The sequence below is a fragment of the Pinus tabuliformis genome, chromosome 9 (genome assembly GCF_031772625.1).
Source record: "Pinus tabuliformis cultivar Carrire ecotype Pingquan chromosome 9, CPIR1, whole genome shotgun sequence".
Taxonomy (NCBI): domain Eukaryota; kingdom Viridiplantae; phylum Streptophyta; class Pinopsida; order Pinales; family Pinaceae; genus Pinus; species Pinus tabuliformis.
In genome coordinates, this window is record NC_142307.1 from 217,698,490 (window position 1) to 217,720,458 (window position 21,969).

General features: G+C 38.8%; 1 protein-coding gene across 3 annotated transcripts in view; it reads right to left on the reverse strand.

Annotated features, from left to right (window-relative positions):
• Positions 1-6,678: 6,678 nt before the first annotated feature.
• Positions 6,679-21,969, reverse strand: part of LOC149147938 (acyl-CoA thioesterase II) — a 304,813-nt gene continuing 289,522 nt past the window's right edge. For 2 of the 3 annotated variants that reach the window (XM_089438380.1, XM_089438379.1), the window contains 4 exons: positions 7,719-7,767; positions 7,521-7,589; positions 7,291-7,403; positions 6,679-7,060 (listed from right to left, as the gene is read on the reverse strand). In XM_089438380.1, the coding sequence (XP_089294506.1) occupies positions 7,338-7,403; positions 7,521-7,589; positions 7,719-7,767 (184 nt within the window). In that variant the 3' untranslated portion in view covers positions 6,679-7,060; positions 7,291-7,337. Of the gene's footprint in view, positions 7,061-7,278; positions 7,404-7,520; positions 7,590-7,718; positions 7,768-21,969 lie in introns of all 3 variants that reach the window. The other variant, XR_016262313.1, reaches the window with a different exon arrangement.

The following is a 21,969-nucleotide window of genomic DNA, read 5'->3' on the forward strand; positions in this document are numbered from 1 at the left end:
CTTTCTTTTTCAAAATACAAGAATCAAAAGTACATTTCATATTTATGAAAACTAAACCTAGTTACACTTTCTTCAACACTCCCTCTTAATTAGGGAGGTATTCATAAATGGTATATGGCTATTCTCAGTACTGAAGAGATCTCATAAGAAGAGTCAGACTAGTAATCCATTTGTATGGCATCATTGTAACCAACATTGTCACATAGCAAGGCCTTGAATAACAACTATATCTCTCAATAGATCAAAGCACAATGTTGGTGAGACCAATGATTATAGACACCATCATTGCCTCTCAAGGTACATACCCACTCGGTTGTTCACCGAGTATGCCCTTCTAGGACTATTCTTATCTTGGGTCCCCAGCCCTCAAAGAATATCGGTCCTCTTGCCTACTCTTATCTTGGATGCCCTAACACATATTCAAAGAGTATCGGATGCCAGATGATTACTCAATCCTCCATTCTTTCTTCCAAAATGAAGACAAGAATGATGTGGTTATCTCTCCCTCTCAACTAGGGAAGATATGTCAAGCAATCCAAGCTTGTTTCTAAAATACACAAGCTTCTCATTGGGGAGAGATTTTGTTAAAATATCATCAGTTTGATCATTTGTGGGGATATACTCCAGCTTCAATACACCATTTTGTACCAACATTCGAATGTAGTGGTACTTGTTGTTTATGTGCTTTGTCTTTCCATGAAATATCGAGTCCTCAGACAACCTTATACCGCTGGTATTATCACAATGTATTATAGTAGGGTCCAACGGTCCTGCAAACAGATCAGATAACATCTTCCTTAATCAAGCCGCTTCTTTGCTCACTTCACAGGTTGCAATGTACTCAGACTCAGCACTACTCAAAGCCATTGTCTCTTGCTTTCTGCTCATCAAAGAGACCATGGAGGATCTCAAGTTAAAACATCCTCCTGTAATGCATCTTCCATCCTTCTCGTTGCCTCCCCAATTAAAATCCATAAATCTGTCTAGATGAACATCTTTTCCTTTTTCATACTTCAAGCAGTAGTGGACGGTTCCCTGCAGATATCTCAATATATGCTTGGCAGTTATCCAATGCTCATGTCTAGGCTCCATCTGAAATTAACGTTGAACATTTACTGCAAAACATATCTCTGGCCAAGTATTCGCCAGGTACATCAGGGAGCCAATCAATTGTCTGTACTTAGTAGGATCCATTGGACTAGATTCAGGATGCCTTAACATTTTCAAGTTTGTGATCATCAGAGTTGTCATGGGTTTGCATTCTATCATATCAATCCTTTTCAATAGCTCGATCACATACTTTCCTTGTCCCAAGAAGATTTCATTCGATTCCTACCAGATTTCCAATCTCAGATAATAATGCATAGGTCCTAGATCCTTCATATCGAATTCGGCTGCCAACATTTTCTTACACTCTTGAATTCTTTCTTCATTACCAGTTAACAGAAGATCATCTACATATAGAAGAATGCTAACAGGATCATCATTCTCTACTTTGATGTTGAGATTGGGATTTGTCGTGCTTTCCCTTAAACCCAACCTTTGCAAGTATGCATCCATTCTAGCATACCATTCCCTAGGAGCTTTCTTGAGGCCATAAAGTGCCTTCTTCAATCTGCATACATGAGTTTCTCTATCCTTCACTTCAAATCCCAATGGTTGTTCTATGTAGACTTCTTCATCTATGGTACCATTCAAGAATGTTGTTTTGACATCCATTTGGTGTACCTTGCACCCCATTGATGCTGCCAAAGATATCAGAGATTGGATTGTGGTATACCTTGATATGGGAGCAAAGGTCTCTTCATAGTCAATGCCTTCTTCACGACAGAAGCCTCGAGCCACACATCTAGCCTTGAATTAATCTATACTTCCATCTGCAGCATGCTTGATCTTATACAGCCACTTAGAGGTTACCATAGATTTGTTTTCTTGTCTTAGAACAATTTACCATACTCCATTCTTCATAATAGATTGGTATTCCTCATTCAATGCATGCTTGGATTTTGGCTGCTTCTTCAAAAGTGGAACGTTCATTTTCAATGAGCTTCGACATGTATGTTGCATATCCCAAGTATCTTTTCGGTTTCTTGCTCTCCCTGAATCTTCCCCTTTCGATGTGACCTTCTGCTTCTTGAAGTGTAGAAGTTAACCAAATAGGTCTCTTTCTTCTTTCAGGGAGAGAGATTGGTTCACTAGGACCTTCTTCTTCAAGATGAGAGACTTCCTCTTCCTTATTAACTTCTTCCTCAAACATAGGAAGATCCTCCTCATTAGAATCAGATGGGAGATCTTTAGATTTCTTGAAGGAAATGCTCTCATCAAAAATTACATCTCTACTAACTTCTACATGATGTCCTTCCTTTATGTAGATCCTATAAGCCTTGGAAGAGTTTCTATATCCAACGAACATTCCTTTCTTGCTTGAAAGATCTAGCTTCTTTCTTTTGTCCCTAGGAATGTGAATATATACAGGACACCCAAATATTCAGAGATGATCAATATTTGGTTTCTTCCCAGTGAAGACTTCTTTTGGAGTTATATTTCCAAGTGACTTGTGAGGACTTCTATTTTGGATGTATACTGCAGTCTTCGTTGCTTCTCCCCATAGAAATTTCAGTACATCTTGATCATGGAGTATAACCTTGACACTTTCTTCTATAGCTATATTCTTTCGTTCAACTACTCCATTCTGCTTGGGATTGTATGGAACTATAAGCTCCCTCTTAATCCCAACCTCCTTACAGAAAGAAATGAGTTCTTTGGAAGTATACTCACCTCCATTGTCTAACCTTAGAATCTTTATCTTTCTTTCTGTAAGATTTTCTACCTCTGCCTTGAATTCTTGAACTTTTATGAATACTTCGCCCATAGATTTAAGTAAATAAACCCAAGTTTTCCTTGAATGATCATCAATGAAAGTAACATAATATAGATGACCTTCAAGTGATTTAGACATTGGACCACATACATCAGAGTGGATGAGATCTAGAATCTCTTGAGCTCTAGATGTACTATTTGCAAATGGTTTCTTTACATTCATTCCCAGAGCACGACCTTTGTAGACTCCTTGGTCTTCTTTGAGATTTGGTATCCCATTTACAATGGATTTTAGAGTTGGCAAGATCTTGTAATGAATATGGCCCAATCTTCTATGTCAAATTTCACACAAACTTATCTCAATGTGGACAAGTGCTTGATTTAGAGGAGATGAGAGTCTATAGAGTCTTCCTTCTCGAATTCCAATGGTTCTAGCTTTTTCAATGCTAAAATATTTGGCCCAAACCACTACTTTACCATCTATAAAAGCAACTCTATCTCCTTTTTCTTCTAATGATGAAACATAAATAAGATTTTTGCACAAAACTGGAACATATAGAATGTTGTTGAGAGGAATGTTACCTCCATCTTCCAGCTCAATTGATGTAGATCCAATGCCTTTTACCGGATAGCTCTTGTTCTCACCAAGCTCCACAGAGTATGAGGACTTCCCCTTGGATAGGTTTTTGAGTGGCTTGCGATATCCAGTCATGTGTCTTGAAGCTCCACTATCTATCACCCATATATTTTCATCTTGAAATGTTTCGGTGAGGGTTGAGAACAATCATTCATTCTTTGATGATTTGAGATCTTTTGAAGAGAAGAGACTATTCCATACTGCCTTGAAACTTTGCTTGATGAGACTTGCTAATGATCAACACTTCTTTTCAACCTTCTTCATAATAGAGTTGACTTTCTTCATGCCTTGTGCGAACCATAACTCTGATACCATGTTGAAGAATCTAAGGCAAGATGACATTAATGGTTCTTCTAACTATGATAACTGCTTGTGATGTCTTTTTACTTATTAGGATTATCTTATTATTATTATTATTATTATTATTATAGTGTGTTCTTTAATCATCAAATAACTACCAAAAGAAAAGATCAACAAGATGCAAGTACACAAGATGTAGGCTCCAAGCCAGGGAAAAACCTCTCTACTTGAGAGGAAAACCCTTCAATCTCTTCTTATAGATTCTTTTTTTACGAATACCAAGACCCTTGACCAACATGGAACCCCTTCCAAGACCAAGATCGGCTTCTCAAGAATGTTCTTTCTTCACTGCTTTCCAAACCTAGCAAAATATCTTCCAGCAACACTACTTCGACCTCCAGCCACAACGTTTCGGACCTAGCTGCAGATCTGCAACTTCGGCCCTCTGGTAGTAGCTGCTACTTTGCATGTGTGGACTACAACTGCTTCTTCTTTGCCTCCAGTTGCCTCGCTTGACCTAATTTGTCTTTTGGATCTAGAAGGGGACTTTGTTGGCCCTTCCTTCAGCTCTTTTTCACTAGATCAAACCTCCACAACGAAACCCTAGTGAAAAGATGCATAATTTCAGCCCTCTTCTTCACACATTTGGAGAGAAAGAGATAGAGAGGAACCCAAAACACTTCTTCTCTTTCTTTTGCATTCTTCACTGCCCTTTTCTGCTTCTTCCTTCGCATAAGAGAGAGAGGAATGAATGTGTCCAAGTGAGGTCGAATTGTATCCTATATATAGGTCTTCCAGGGGTACGAATTCCAGCCTCTAGGCTGACTTGATAGGCTGGTAGGCAAAATTGATCTTGGAAGGTTTAGTAAAATACAAAAATAATTCTTTTTACAATTTACAAGATGCCCAATGGAGTGTTCATATTATGACAATGTCCCTATTTGACTTCTCGACCTAGGACAACCCTAAAAGCACTTTCAATTAGTGTTTGACCTATAAAACAAATTTCTTGGGCAAGAAACCCAAGATCAATAATAATAATAATAATTTTTCTTTCTTTTTCAAAATACAGGAATCAAAAGTACATTTCATATTTATGAAGACCAAACCTAGTTACACTTTCCTCAACAACCTTATAGTTCTCTTGTGGGAAATCCCTTGTAGGAACGAAGGCACTCGGGTGGTTAGAACTCCATGGGAGGTATCGTTAATGAGGCCTTAGACTCCTTCCTTTAGACTTCTCTCTAGAACCTACATTCGAGACTAACTTTCAAAACAGTTAAGAAAAATGACTCACCTAGATAGGGCATTTAACTAAAATCTACCAAGATCTTGCATTTTACTTAGCTCTAAGTCTTGCACTTCATTTCAGATAGATTTGCATCCTGCAACGACTGTTCATCGGGTAACTTGGAATTTTAATTCATATTGTGCAAGTATATTGACTCCTAAGGCACTGTTCTCTAACTAATAATTTCAATAAATCTAATCAAGCGATGCTTAAATAACTATATGTTCCTTTAATTTTAACCAAATTGCTAGGCCATTCAATTGTGTCTCCTTCACTTGATGGTTCCCAACAAGTGGTTCATCTTTTCACCCATAAGGACTACCCCCCTTAGTTGTAGTTAGGAGACAACTTAAACAAAGAGGATAGGGATAAGAGTGACAAACCCTATCTTGAGCATTGTCGCAATCTAGTGTACAATTTGGGTGACAACAAGTCTCATAGACACCATCTAAGACTAGAAAATCTATCCGAGTTATAGAAACTAATATCAAGGATGTCAATAAATCCTTAATTATTCCACATACTTCAACACCTCTTGAGTCAAACCCACATACATTCCTATATGGTCTTATAATTTCTAGCCCTAATTGCTTCATGATCTCCAACGGAATTATGTTAGTTGACGCTCCTGAATCAAGCATGCAATTATGAAGCAAGAAGTCGTTGATTTCCAAAGTTATGAAAAATGGGGGATGCCCTTCATCAAATTTTCATGTGTATAAAACAATAGGAGGATTAGTCTCATCTCCCATCGACCTGAGGAATTTCAAGGTTTTTATGGGAAATTTGGTGCTCAGTGTTTTGATCTTCTATTTGGTTAATCTAAGTAGCCATGGCTTTGTAACTTTTCATCCCAAAAAGCATCCATTCTCCAAATATGTGCTCAACTTAAGGTTTCCAATTGTTACATCTTGTTTAATGGTAGTACAGCTCTACTTATCACACTTAGACCAAAATATCTCCATTACAAGCTCTTTATGGTTCTGAGCCTCTTAAATGGAGGGAATTTGCTATATAGGAAACAAAAATTCCATCAAATAGGGATCAATTAGAAGAAAACCAAAGCATCCTTCACATGCTCAAGGAAAACTTAAATATTACAAGAAAGTGTATGAAGCAGCAAGCTGATCGACATAGGAGAGAGAGGAAATTTGAAATTGGGTTTTTTTCCAGTCCCAATCTTACAGACAACTATACCTAAAACAACATGGAAAGAATGAGTTGGCTCCGAAGTTTTACATAACATACTAGATTAACAGAAAGATCAACTAAGTAGAATACGGTTTGGGCCTACATGATAAAAGCTGCATTCACAATGTTTTCCATGTATCTTGCCTCAATAGAGTGTTGATTAAACACCAAATATTATAGACAACAATTCCTATTTTAGATGATGAAGAGAAGATTTTTTACAACTAGAAGGTATCATTGCTGCTAGAGAAAAGAAATTATGCTCCCAAATGATTAAAGAATATCTCATTAAGTTAAAGAACCTATCAAAAGAAGATACCGCTTGGGAATCACAAACTTTTCATCAACGTCATCTTTTGTTACCCATGCTGAGGGCAAAGCATTTCTTAAGGGTAAGGAAATGTTATGTACAAAGCAAAAAAGAAGATAAGCCAAGTAATAATTAAAAGAAAATACTAATATAATAATAAAGAAGAATAACAACCAAATGGTTATGAAAAGAAATTACTTAATTAAAAGTCACAATCTTTCGGAAGAGGCAGCCCCTGTGTGAATATTTAATGGGCCCTCCTGGTAAACATTTCAACAATTCATTCATCCATATATTTTATTATATTAAGCTATTAAGCAAATTCAAATGTTCTTGCCACATCATCATATTTATCTTGCAGGGTGAAGTTTGGTAGACATGTGATAGGATAACAAAGCGGAAAGTGTCCATCTTGCATTGGATGAAAATCTGGCTGTGGGTACTTTCTCCACTAAACTGGGGACAATGCTCACTGTTTGATATGAGCTGATCACAAGCTGTAGAATTTGGTCTGGATCATAAGATGAAAATAGTACAAAATTTAGAGACTGAACCAAGCACAGGATAACCATGTATTAGCAATTCAAGTGGAACTTATTCTAATGTCCATGGTTCTGATCACATCTGCTCATTCATTAAAAATTACAGCATATCAAAGGCAGCTTACTGACATGATGTTCATCACTCTAATCAGGAAATTCTAATGTTATCCAATACTGAAAAGAATACCTTAAATACTACCTGAATGAAGGACATTAAATTCAAAACCAATTTTCTCTCCATCTAAATTATAGTCTTGCTCTTCGCTGTATCTTTCTTCGGATTAATCCTTCTTGTGCCACTGACACTACAAGCTGCAGTTCAATATATTTCCATATCAATCAACAATGGCACTTAATAAACCATAATAAAGTTTGGTAAGTTTACAATAGTTCAAAATGGTCAAATTGTGAATTTAATACATAGCCTACCTCTCCAGATTTTGTGTACATACGACCAATGTTAAATCCACGACCATTACTTGCAATTGGGCTTTCCATCTGCATAATAAACCATGTAAGGAGTTAATATGACTTGATCAAATAGACTGGTGGAGAACAGATATACACGAGTAGCTCGGATGCAATTCTGATTAGATGATCTCAAGTTCAACCTAAACCAAAACTTACCGCAAACAGCAGCCATTCATCAGCCTTGAAAGGCTGGTGGAACCACATTCTGCAGAAAGAACCAAAATGCAAAGATAAGTTAGTGATTATGAAGCATTGCAATTTACATTTCACTATTGTAAATTTCCATTCCTGCTTTCCTCTTTTATTTCTTCATTGATCTTTGCCGACACTTAAGAAATTCCAATTTTGCAATAAACAAAGAGAAGTTAAAACAAGAAGGCTTTCTAGTTTTTTTTTTTTTAGTGCAATTTCCTTTTTTGCTTTTTCTGCAACTCCATTTGTCGGTACCTATCTAGGGAGATTAGATGTAGAGTAGTGGGAAGGCCTTCTACAACCATATCGTAAAAGACCTTTATGACCTTGGCCTTGTAGGGCACAGCTCCGAACTTGTTCCACACTATAATAAAAGCTGGTGGATGGGGAATCTTGAAGCACACTGGATAAGCAGGTGTGAGGCTATTTGAACATCTCACTTTTTTCTACAACTACAAAGTATTTGGGTGAATTATGCTTAGCCAAGGTTTGGTTGCCAATACCAAGCTTCAAAAAGTTGGTATTACAAATGTTGCATGCAAGCTTTGTGGTAAAGATGAAATGGATGCACATGTCTTAAGAAGACACATGTCTGGCAAGAATTTTTGGAAGTACTTTTATATTGAATTTAAAAAGGTCCTCTCCTTGGGGACTATAGGATGATTAGGGACAGCAACAAATTTTTATGGCACATTATTCAGCTGTTTGATTGGATTTCTGTGGAAATCAGGAGCAAAATTTTTCCCTCTCCGTGGTTGGATTCCTATGGAAACCAAGGTGTAAAGCTACTTTTCATTAGGAACCATCCCCTCTTAGCTTAAAGAAATTGAAGCTTTTTAAAGAGGAATGAGTTTTGCTTGTAAAGTGCAAATTCAATTTTGTTGTAAAGATGTTGAATCCCTAACTGCTGGAACACATGCTCTGATGTCAATGTTTCTGGCTTTTTTAGGAAGGGAGTTAAGTTGTGCTCGTACCTTAGGGCCCATTAATCCCATTTGTGGGTTCCTTCATGCCTGGCAGGTGTTTCCCTTATTGGCATCTGACCAGGTGGCTTTCTCCCATTTGTCGACTTTAACTCATTTTCTAGTGGGAGTGTATAGGTGGGCTGCAAGTTGCAGTTGCCAATGGGTGTCTATGGTTGGATCCTCTTACAACAAATCAACCAAGAACCATGCATTTCAATCCATTGTTAGGTTAAACTTGACTCGGTCATAGCTTCATTTTGATACGATAACTAATGGGCTTACCATTGGTGGTTTATGGTAAAACCCTATCCTTTTAGGGTTTGTTGTTAATGTCTAAACACCCTAGATTTATCAGGGTTTGCTAAATCAGGGTTAATGACAAAACCGTTGTAATAGTCAATATAAAACCCTAGAAATAGATCTTTGGGTGTTTGTGCTTCCGTATAATTGAAACCCTGGCCTGGTCAAAATTTGTTGTATATCTAATTTTGGAATTTGCTGTTTATATCTAGGTTTTACAATAAAACCCTAGTATGAGACTGATATAAGTTTCTAGGAAATAATAATGGAACCCTAGAAATGAAATTGTTTATATTCATGATTTAGTTTTTATTAATGAAATCTAGGGTTTGTAATAAAACCTTAGTAGATATTGATAGAGATTGATATTCTAAGGCATGATAATGAAACCCTAGAAGCATAATGTTTTTTACTATTGATATGATTTAGTTTTGATCTAGGTTTTGTGACGAAACCCTAGTAAATGTTTTTGCAAGAAGTCTTATGGATAAAACTCTTGATTGATTATAAAACCTAACTAGGTTTAAAAGAATGTTGAATGAATTAATTCACAAAGAGCAAACAGCTCAATGATAATACAAAGATATTTACAATAATAGAAACATCAGGTTTCTATGTACAAACAGTTTCATCTAAGAAACTGCTAAAAGAATAAAATTAGCAACAGCTAGAAGACTGAGCATTAAATACTAAATAGACATATTCTAATACCCTCCCTTAATGCTCAATCTATTTACAACACCAACAGACCCTCGGAATTTTACAAATTTATCAGGACCAAGCGGCTTGGTGAAAATGTCGGCGAGCTGCTCTGTTGTGGGAACATATTGCAACTGCACTGAGCCGTCTTCAACCAGCTGGCGAATGTAGTGGCAATGAGTTTCCACATGCTTTGTTCGTTCATGAAAGACTGGATTCTTGGCAAGTTTGAGTACTCCCTCATTATCACAAAACAAAGAAGTAGGCCCTGTCTAGAAAACATGCATATCTGCAAGCATACGGCGAAGCCAAACTGCCTCACAGGATGCCTTAACTGCTCCCCGATACTCTGCTTCTGTTGAGGAGAGAGCCACTGCCTGTTGCTTCTTACTAGTCCAAGTAACAGCACCAGATCCTAGACTAAACACATACCCAGCTGTAGATTTACGGTCATCAACCGAACCGGCCCAGTCAGAATCAGTGTAGCCACTGAGAATAGGATTGGAGCTGCGAGTATATAAGAGGCCATAATCAGAAGTACCACGCACATATCGTAGCACCCGCTTTGCAGCTATCCAATGATCAGCTTTAGGAGCTGACATAAAGCGAGAAATGTAGCTTACTGCAAAACTGATATCAGGTCTGATAGCAGTAAGATAGATGAGACTGCCCACTAATTGCCTGAATAAAGTTTCATCCACAAGAGGAGAGGATGATTGTGCTGAAAGTTTGAGCCCTGGTTCCATAGGAGTCGTGGCCGGTTTGCAATCCTGCATTCTGAACCATTCCACAAGATTGTTGGCATACTTGGACTGAGAGAGAAAAATCTGATTTTCAGTCTGCCAAACTTCAACCCCCAGACAGTAATGAAGAAGTCCCAAGTCTGTCATCTCAAAAGTTCTGCATAGATCTTGTTTGATCCCATGGATCAAATGTGCAGAGCTGCCAGTAATGATGAGATCGTCCACATAGACAACAACAAATAAGATATCAGCACCAGTATGCTTGATGTACAGGTTTGCATCAGATGGGCTCCGCTGAAAACCCTGATCTGTCAGATACTGATCAATTTTCATGTACCAAGCCCGAGGAGCTTGTTTCAATCCATAGAGTGCTTTAGCTAACCGGCACACTTTCTGTTCTTGACCAGCAACCTTGAATCCTGGAGGCTGCGTCATGTAGACTTCTTCCTGAAGATCACCATTTAGGAAAGCACTCTTTACATCCATCTGATGAACTTTCCAATTGAACTGAGCTGCTAGGGCAAGAACAAGCCTTATGGTACTCATCTTGGCTGTAGGAGCAAAAGTCTCCTCATAATCGATGCCTTCCTTCTGTGAGAACCCTCGAGCCACAAGACGAGCTTTATACTTGTCTATGGTTCCATCAGCTTTGTATTTTACTTTATACACCCATTTGCAGCCTATGGGCTTTTTTTCGGCAGGAAGATCAGAAAGAGTCCAGGTGTGATTCTTCTGAAGACTCTGGAATTCGGCTTCCATAGCCTGTTCCCACTCAGATGTACCCTTAGCCTCTGAATAGGTTTGAGGCTCAAAAATACTGTGAAGGTTAGCCATAAGAGCAAAATTGACTGTAGACTGTTGTCTGTTCTTATGCCTAGAAGTTCTACCTTCAAGGAGCTCATCATCCCGGAGATCACCTATGGTTTTAGCCCACCATTTAGGCCGAAGAGAAGAAGAACCAATATCAAGATTAGAGGAACCAATATCAGGAGGAAGAGAAGAAGGCTCAAGAGCAATAGGAACAGCAAGAGGAGGATTAGCTTCTGGAGGAAGCTCAGATAGAGTAGTATCAAATCCTGATGCTACATCATCCCTCCCATCAGGTGGACTGACTGGGAGAAGAACACTGTGAGGCGGATCCTCAGAACGCTGCTCAGAAGAAGAAGACTGAAAGAATCCTCTGTCTTCATCAAATACTACATCTCGACTGAAGCTAAGTCGACCAGTGGCTATATCTATCAGCCTATAGGCCTTGTGATGATCACTGTAACCTGTCATCATGAGTTTCTGACTTTTGGAATCCAACTTAGAGCGCTTAGCAGATGGAATCCAAACATATGCAACTGAGCCAAAAACTTTGAGATGACTGATCTTAGGCTTACGACCAGACCACACTTCTTCAGGAGTCTTCCCTTTAACAGCCTGAGTAGGGGATCTGTTAAGAAGGTAAACAGCAGTAAATACTGCTTCAGCCCAGAATTTGTTTGGAACACTCCGGTGTTGTAACATGGAACGAGCCATTTCAACAACCGTGCGGTTGCGACGCTCGACAACACTGTTCTGCTGGGGAGTGTAAGGTGTGGTTAATTGACGTTTGATGCCATGAATATCACAGAAGTTGGCAAAAGCTGAGGAACAAAATTCCCCCCCATTGCCGGTCCTAAGGGTCATGATATTACAACCAGATTCGTTTTCAACTAATGTTTTAAACTTCTGAAAGGTACTAAGAGCATCAGATTTATTTTTTAAAAAATACACCCACATCTTTCTACTGAAGTCATCTACAATAAGTAAAAAATATTTGCAAGCAATGATAGAAGCTGTATTCATAGGACCACAAATATCAGCATGAAGTAACTGAAGTACCTTGGATGCGCGCCAAGATTCTCCATTTTTGAATGAAGACCGATGTTGCTTTCCCGCTTGACAGGCGCTGCATACCCCCAACTGCTGAGTCTGAATATCAGGTAATCCTGACACAAGTCCCTCCCGAGAGAGCTGAGAGAGATACTGCATATTGAGATGCCCATATCGCTGATGCCATAGAGTACTGATGGGAGACACACGTGCTGCTAGAGCCACTTCTGGAAAGTCACCGGTGTCAAGTAGCCTGTATAGACCATGGTCCTCTAGGCCAACAGCAACTGTTAGACTGGTCTCCCTGTCAATGATGGAACACTTGTGTGCACTGAACACAACATCAAGCTGAGGAGAATTCCTCATAATCTGACTGACAGAGAGCAGATTAATCTCCATACCAGGAACATAGTATACATTTAGAAATATGAGCGTGCGTCCACCAGACTGAATTTGAACTGTACCCCTGCCAGCTACATTGTACTTTTCACCTCCACCAAATACCACTGAATCACTGAAAGGTGAGAAGTCAATAAACCAGTCACGCCTGTGAGAGAAGTGGCGTGATGCACCAGAATCAATGTACCATGCAGAGGAAGGAACATGTTCTGAAGACCTTTTAGCCATAAAGGCGTAAAAGGCAGAATCTGTCTGCTCGGAATGTTCTGCAACATTCGCTGTCTGATGTGGCCCTCCCTGTTTCTTTTGTTCAGAAGCAATCCTCTGTCGGCAATCTTTCTTCATGTGACCGAACCTGTGACAGTAATTACACTGTACACTTTTCTTCCTGGCAGGATCAAAAGACTGAGGCGAGCCTTTCTGCTGAAAAGACTGAGAGGACTGATATTTTGCAGCAAATGCATTTTCCGAGGGCACTGATGAAGTACCACTACCAAACTGCTGTTTCCACCTATCTTGCTGCAGAAGTTTGGTACATAAATCTGGAAACTTCAGATCAACATTTGTGGTTGTAATGTTGAGAGTTTCGATGAAGTGTTCATAAGATTTCGGTAGACTTTTCAGAGTAATGACTACCATATCTTCTTCCTCCATGGTCTGACCAATAGCTTCGAGCTGATCTCGAATGTCTTTAATTTTGTTGAGATGTTCCTGTAAAGACATATGGTCATCCATCATGATGGAGAACAATTGATTTTTGAGAAAAAATGCTCTGCTTTTGTCAGATGTCTCATGCAGTTCTTTCAACTGTTGCCAGATTTCGGCAGCGGTCTTGCCAGAAGGAATCTGTGGTAACTGATCATCAGCGACAGAGAGCTTGAGAAGCATAACAGCCTCTCGATTTCGATCATCAAATTTATCTTGATCGGTCCCAGCTGTACCGGGACGAAGCTCTTTGCCCAAAATGAGCTGATCAAGACGCCTGTATTCAAAAATGGTCAACATTCTTTGTTTCCAAATGTTATAGTTGCTGCCATTAAAGCGTTGATTTCCTTCTAACATCAGATTGGTGAGCGTGGCCATTTTCTTAAAGAAAATACAGAAGTCTGATACACAAAAAGAATGTAGCTGCCTGTTTATCCTGATGTAAATCAAAACAGATTTTGTTCTGGAAAAAAAAATTACCCAGCAAAAATATCTCTCCCTGTCTAAAAAATAGCAATACGGCTGTAGCTGTACCCTTCTTTAGGCAAATACCACAGGACAGAATTTTAATGAATGTAACAGGTCCAAATCATAAGATAAAGTTTGAGATTCCTTTCTCTGTCCAGTTCTGAGATTTGTCCTAAGGTAAACACAGGTCTGACTGCTGCAATGTCCAGGCTATAAACAGGTAATTTTCCTTCAAATCTGAGTTGTAATGGAGGCTGTCAGGATCACTATGGAGAAAAAAATTCGCTGACTGGAAAACAACTGCCGGCAGACAAGACTGTTTGAAAATTAAATACGTAGATTGAAAAAAAAGAAATGGACCCACGTCTTCTTCACGGCTTCACGTCCACAGTTCTACGGTATATCAGCTACGATTTTAATTTTTCACGGCTCACAAAACAACAAAAAAAATGGACCCACGTCTTCACGTCTCAGCTACGGTTTAATTTTTCACGGCTCATAACAAAAAATGAACCCACGTCTTCACTTCTCAGCTATGATTTAATTTGTGTTACGGCTTCACGTCCACAGTGCCGCGGTATATTAAATCGACAAGCAATTTCCTCTAAATCGAAGATCGAACAGCATAGACATGTGAAGTATATACTTACTGAATATTCATCCACGCATTTCTAAGATAGTTTGACCATGAAAATGGATGGGTTTGAGCATACCGAGGCGAGAATTGAAGCACTCGAAGCCGAGAACGCAGAGGTAAGAGCAAACGCTAGAAGCCGTGAGGGTTCAAATATCAATATACGAGAGCTTGATTGAATACCCGAGGTGTATCCACAGGTTCCACAACTTCGAAGAAAATAACCGGATTCGCCAGCCAAAAAAAAATCCCGCTCCCACGAAGAAAATAACCGGATATGCGTGCGATTTCCAGATATCGTGACAGAAGAACACTGAGATGCCACGTTCCCGTGGTTATCGTCTCAGCTGAGGATTCACCGTGAAAACGCTGGTACGAGACTAGGGTTGAATACTGAGAATTCACGGGCCACAAAAATAAACAAGACTTCAAAACAGATAAACTGTTCAACCGACAAATCGACTGCTGCCCCTGGATTCAAAATGCCGGATTTAATTTCAAGAGAATTTCACGATCCCGAGTACCGTCACAAAGTTAATTCCTCATAATAAAGATAATGCAGGAGAAGAATCCCTTTCTGTATCGAGATTGACGACTGTAAGCTTTTATCACAATGAGCAAAGCCGAAGCTAAGACTCAGTGAAGGCTACCTGGCTTACAGAGGGCTCGACCTTAGAAAGAAATGAAGAGGATAGCTGATCAAGAAATCTACAGACCCTGAGAGCAGTTTCGAAATGAACTCCTGAATTTTTCAAACTATGAAAAATTATTTCGAAAAAAATCCCTGTGCTCTGATACCATAAAAGAATGTTGAATGAATTAATTCACAAAGAGCAAACAGCTCAATGATAATACAAAGATATTTACAATAATAGAAACATCAGGTTTCTATGTACAAACAGTTTCATCTAAGAAACTGCTAAAAGAATAAAATTAGCAACAGCGAGAAGACTGAGCATTAAATACTAAATAGACATATTCTAATAAGGTTTAGGTCTTGAATGTCTAAAATCTAATTTATTATGCTCCTATTATAATGACATGCTAACCCTATATTGACAAAATTGACTTTATGCTCTTATACATATATATTTGTGTTTGGTTGTACCTATTGTTGAAAGTTTACAGGTACAAAGTCTTCAAGATGATGAAGATGCTTACCTCTTAATTTGATGATGATGGTGAGCATGATAGAAAGAGGGAGTTGTGAGAACCTCAATGACATTAAAAGTTTGATAGATGATCTTGTTGCCATATGAAGGAATGATGAAGTTTTGGAAGGTCTAAATTCTCCGATGAATTGCTGATACAAAAAGGAAGAGCCTATGTGACTGGAAGAATAAGATAGTTGATAGGATAAAGGAAAGTGTATATCTCCCTAGTTGAGAGGGAGCTTGAAAGAGAAGTGAACAACTTGATGAAAAGGTCATGAGCATGTTTGAAATCGGAGAATGATGGAAGCAATATTGATGGTTATTCGTGATTGATAAAGTTGTTTTTGGAAGAATTTTTGAGGCTGAGTTTGGTGTTGATGGAAAAGTTGAAGAAGTAAAGCTTCCGACTACATGTGTTTTGTTGAGGAATCTAGGGCAATTAGGTTAATAAGATTCTTCTGACGATGATATCTATTTGTGAGATACCTTTTACTTTTTTATTACCACAATCTACTCTTATTATTATTAGAGTATGTTTTTATTACTTCATTAAATAGTTACCAAAACAAAAGAGACAAGAACACAGGATGTTGGCTTTCTACCAAGGCCAAAACCTCTCACTCTTTAAGAGGAAAACCCCCACAAATTCTTCTTATAGAGATTCCAATTGACGAATACCAAGACCAAGACCAAGACCCTTGATCTATTAGCCACTCCAAGACCAAGCCACTACTTCCTTTGAATATCTTTTCTTCTTCGTGATTCTTCCTTTGCTTCGACCTTCTTTGCATCTCCACATCATTATCTTATCAAGATCCTTCCATCAAGATCTTCTTCTCACTATCATATCCTTCTATTAACTGTCTCATCTTCTTTGTTGCTACTGAACCATGAAGATCCGACTTCTTCCTTTAGACACCCAATTTCTTCCTCTATTTGATAGTCTAAGCTCTGCTCTCACATCCGAATCATAGAGATGCTTCACTTGATCGCTGTCTACATTCAAGAGGGATTTGAATTCCCTTCTTCATGGAACTGTGATCTTGTAACCTTTGACTGTAGTCTTTACCGAAATATGTATGATCTGAGATCTTCTGATGTCCTAGTTCACTGAAATCTCAGAGATGCGAAATATTGTGATCACCCACCGAGATTGCAGAGGTATCCGCATACTGCACCATGGACAGACTTCTGAAAATACCTCACTGTGGCATCCGAAACCCTTTTCTGTGACAACCATCTAAAACTTCAGAAGGATATGAGTTCTGCATTTAACTTATGCAAACATCCTAGTTGGGTATATATAGTAATTCGTCCCACATATTAAGCTAACATGACAGTATGAATGGATATCTATAAAAAGCCAACATGAGCTTTCCACACAATTTGGAGGTCGACTTTGAAGAGGATGGCAAGTGCTTGTCATTGGAGGGATGAGTAGACATATTTATAGACTTATATACATTGACACATGCTCAAGAAGAGCTTCTTCATACATAACATTGACTCTTTTGTTGATTTGGGGTAGCATCGGATGTGCACTAGCCACGAAATTTGGTGTAGAGGTTGGGGCACATGAGATCTCCAATACCCAGAAAGGGTTTGGGCAGATTTTAAACAGATCAGGAGATATTAAAATAATTAATATTTTTAATGGATTCCCTAAGTCTAAACTTAGGGAAAATAAAATATTAATGTGTATTAATATGAATCTATGTTAGAATGGTCCAAAAGACATGGATTAAACCAGATCTAATCTTAGCTGTTGATTAGGAACTTAATCTCGGCTGTTGAGATGTAAACAGGGAAAGTATAAGAGGAGGCTTGAGGGTCACTTGGAGAATACACCAGAGTGATCAATCATTCTATTCTCTAGAGCAGGGTTTGCTAAGAGAGATAGAGCCAGTGATCGGAGAGCAGCTGAGGGGCATTGAGTACAGAGAGACAGAGAGGCAGAGATAGTGTCGAGATAGCAATGGAGCAGCTAGAGAAAAAGATGCAGGAGCAACCAGTGCTCACGCAGGGCCACGCAGAGGCAGTTAAGTGTTGTGCAGAGCACCGAAGGGGCCAGTGTAGCTGACGCAGAGGCTCAGAGAGCTAACGCAGGCCAAGAGAGGCTGACACAGTGCCAGTGCTGGGCTAGGAGAGGCTGACACAGTCCAAATTGGGGAGATGCTGGGGCTTCTGGGGCAAATTGGTTCTGAGTAGCTACCGGAAGGATTATCCAAGGTTTTAGCCAGTAGATTTGTCAGAAACTGAGAGTTATTACTGCCAAGGAAATTCTTTATTGGGTAGGTCAGTTTCGGCACCCAGATTGACTCTGATATTGCTTAATAAGAAAACCCTCAGATAGTTGCATCGGTTTTCCCACATTGGGTTTTTTCGAGGACATTAGTCCAAAAATAATGGTGGCATATGGTGTGTTTGTTCTTGTTTCTTTTGGTTGTTGATCTGTAATATGTTGAGCATGCACTAGTGTTTATTTTCAGTGTTTACATTGTAAACAACTTGTTAAGGAAAATAACAAGTAGGTAGGAATAAATCAGATAAAGTGCATGGAAGGTTTCTAACTAAGTAAACTTAGAAACTTCAACATATTTGACTCAATAATAAATCCTAAGGCTCTCAATGGGAACCACTAACAAATAAACCTCTTGCTCATGAAACCCATGAAGCAAGGCATACAAAAATAATTTTATTTCTTTTGTTTCATTATTTACAAAGATCATGTCATTATGAAGACCGAACCTAGTTCCATTTTACAACACTCCCTCTTAACTAGGGAGGTATTCATAATGGTACTTGGTCATTCTCAATCTGAAGAATTTCTCATAAGAAGAATCAAATTGGTAATCCATCTGTATAGCATCATAGTAACCAACATTGTTTCCACAATAAGGCCTTCACTGATAGCTCTATCTCTCATTAGATCAAAGCACAATGTTGGTGAGACCAATGACTATAGACACCTTCATCATCGTCTCTCAAGGTACATACCCACCCGGGTCTTCACTGAGCATGACCTTCTAGGACTATTCTTATCTTGGGTTCCCAACCCTCAAAGAATATTGGTCCTCTTCCCTACTCTTATCTTGGATGCCCTACACATCCTCAAAGAGCATCGGATGCCAGATGATTACCTAATCCTCCATTCTTTCTTCCCAAGTGAAGACAAAAATGTTGTGTCTATCTCTCCCTCTCAACTAGGGAAGATATGCCCATTCCTAAAAAGGAATGTACCCAAGCTCCTTCTAACCAAGAACTTGTCCAAGCTCCCTCTTAATTAGGGACTTGCCAGAGCTCCCTCTTAATTACGGACTCTCCTTTTCATGAACAACTTCTTCTTCGTGGGTCCTTCAGCTGCTTGATCAATTTATTTTCTTGATGTCATGAAATTCAGTCGAGCTTCTTTCTTGTATGGCATTAGCCATCAATCACTTTCCTCCTTGGTTCGTCATGTCCTTCCTTTCGTCATGGAAAGTGGCTTTCTTGGTACATATCTGGATCTTCTTCATATGGCTACTTCTTTCTCATCATGCTTCTTTTAGGAATTTTCATCCACCACATGAATGCTAGTTGTACTTGCACTTACAACTCTTGTTCCAGTAGCCCTGCATGAACTCATCAGATATTATTCAAGAAATCAAAACATAACATTACATCAAATAGTACCTTACAAGATGGCTCTTCATCATGACATCTTCTTGTAGGTATCAATATCCTGCATACATGTTGACACATCTCCCAAAGATATCCATTGTCAAAGGTCTCCATCTTTTTCAAACTATCATCAGAGTCTTCATATCTTCCTAGGAGATTTCCCAGTCAAATCTTCTTGGTCTTTTGGATGTTGATCGCCTTAATCATGGTTGCATATCTCATGATCTCTTCCTCGGTAGCTTCCAATTAGAGCTCCTTAATTGTAGTCAACCACCTCATACCTCATATGAGGACATATTATGTTGATTTCATTTAGTGTGACTTATGCCTTCCATCATCCCTTTAGAGGAGGAGATCCTTTTCCCTTGATCATGTTTCTCAAGATAGAAGTAGTGATCCATGTTACCTGCAACCATACAACATGACTTATTAATATTAAATACAAGCATACATACCTCATTTTACCTTTAGGTCATCTAGACTTCTTGTAGCAGCTTTCGTGATTGAAGAGATCTTCAACCTCTTGATCTATGTCATTTATCATGTCATCATACCATCATCCCATGAATTCCTCCGATGAGGATTCCATCAGAGAATCTTGAGGATCTCGCATATTCTTATTCAGCAGATCTTTCCCTTTTGAATGATGTATGATGAGAGTTGCCTGGATGACTTTTTCCTTTGATCTTTCCATGAGGTCACTAAGAGCTATATTGACTACCATAGATTTTGTTCCAGCTGTCCTTCATATTTCCCTATGGGGATGTCACGAACTCTTGCTTTTATTGCTTCTCCTTCTTTTTTCTTTCTTCTTTCAGTTTCCTCTATTTCTTCAGCGAAATGGGCTTCTTCTTTATTCTTCTTGTTATTGTCCCTTTCAGTTTTGCTCTTTTTCCCTTTTCTGAGTACCAAAACTTCCTTTCCTTTCAACAAATGTTTGAGTACTCGACACTTTTGCCCTCAACTTGTCCTTTTCTATCTTGCATAGAAATCACAAGTTGAACTTATCCCATGAATTTTGTTACCTGGTGATGATGTCACGGGTCTTTATTTCTAATGCTTCTAAGATGTCATGCTGCATCTTATTGCAGACATAACCTATGCAGGATCTATGAGCCAGTGAGGGAGACTATCTTAATGATTTCTTACTCCCTCTTACCATGGAATTTTTAGGTGGGTTGTAGGTGGCAGCGTGGGATTGTGGTAGGCCGCAGTCCTAACCACCTCACAACAGGGACAGCATGGAGAGTTTGAGGGTTCAAACATGCCGTGAACAGCAACATGCTAGGGGAGGTGTCTCATGAGAGTATAACACAGTTTTCTTGACGGTTGTTCGAGGACTGTAGGGCTGCCTAGTGCCCTAACCAAATCAGTCATGAACAACAAGGTATGGCAAGACTGTTAGGGACCACAACTACATCAATATAATTAAGCAGTAGCAAGCATGGAGATGCATGGGACAACTACATAGTAAATGGGACAACAAAGGAATACTAAGACAAACATGGGACAGCAACAAGCATGGAAAATGTTGACCACTACGTGTCAACGACCCATAGCAGTACACTCCCTTTTTTTGCAAAAGGAATAGTGCCTGATTGATGTGTTTGTGTCGTCCAGCTATCATCATCTTATAATGTAAACCCAGTCTACATGTGTATACTATAGATAATCTCAGCAAATCCGTGTCGTGTATGTAATCACTTAGGTAAACCTACTTTTCTAGTGACGATCTACATTCCGAGAGGATTTTTGTCTCACCAATCCATTCTCGAATGGTCGGCAAAGTTTTCTTTCAGCCTTACCCTAAAGCTGGGATGGATTTTGTCACTGGGATCTTAGGGGAGTCCTAGTGTTCTAGATCGAGTCTATGTAAAAGTGATTTGGGAATAATCCTAGCTATTTGGTTAGGTTATTTTATTATAAATTGCTTCATATACTAGATTATATTTGTGTCGTAGAACTGGGTAGCCTGTGAGGGTCTTTTGCAAATGGGTTTTTCCCCATGACATGTAAAAAATGTAAAAATCGTGATGTAAAGTGTCTTGAGGGGTAGAAAAATAATTTATCCCCTCATAGGTTAATTAACTAAATTTTCTAGCCAAAATTAATTAAAATCCTAAGCCAGAAATTTGATTAATTTTAAGTCCTCGGTAAATTTAAATTCTCCAAAGGCCAAATTCGTTGGTCCTTAAAAAATTAAAGTTTAAGAGGTTCAGGGACTAAGGTAAATTAATTATTTCACTAAATTTTAAGCCTTTGGTCCTTGGGGTTAAGTCAAAGTCAAAATTTTGAAGGAATTAATTCAAAATTTTAATTTTTGAGTTAATTAAAATGCATTTAATTGAAAAATTCGAATTTCCTCAATATATTAAAATTTCGACGAATGAGATTAAAAGAAATTTTAATCCTCATCAACAGTCGAGAATGCTTTGACGAGGATCACTCGAACCAGTGTTGATAATATCGCCGAGATATCGGCGATATTCGGAAATATCGCGATATTTTCGACGAGCCGATATATCGGCGACAAAATATCGCGATATTTTTGGCTTTTGAAAATATCGCGCGATTTCCGAAATATCGCCGATATTTCGGAAAATATAGCGCGATAATCGAAAATATCGCCCG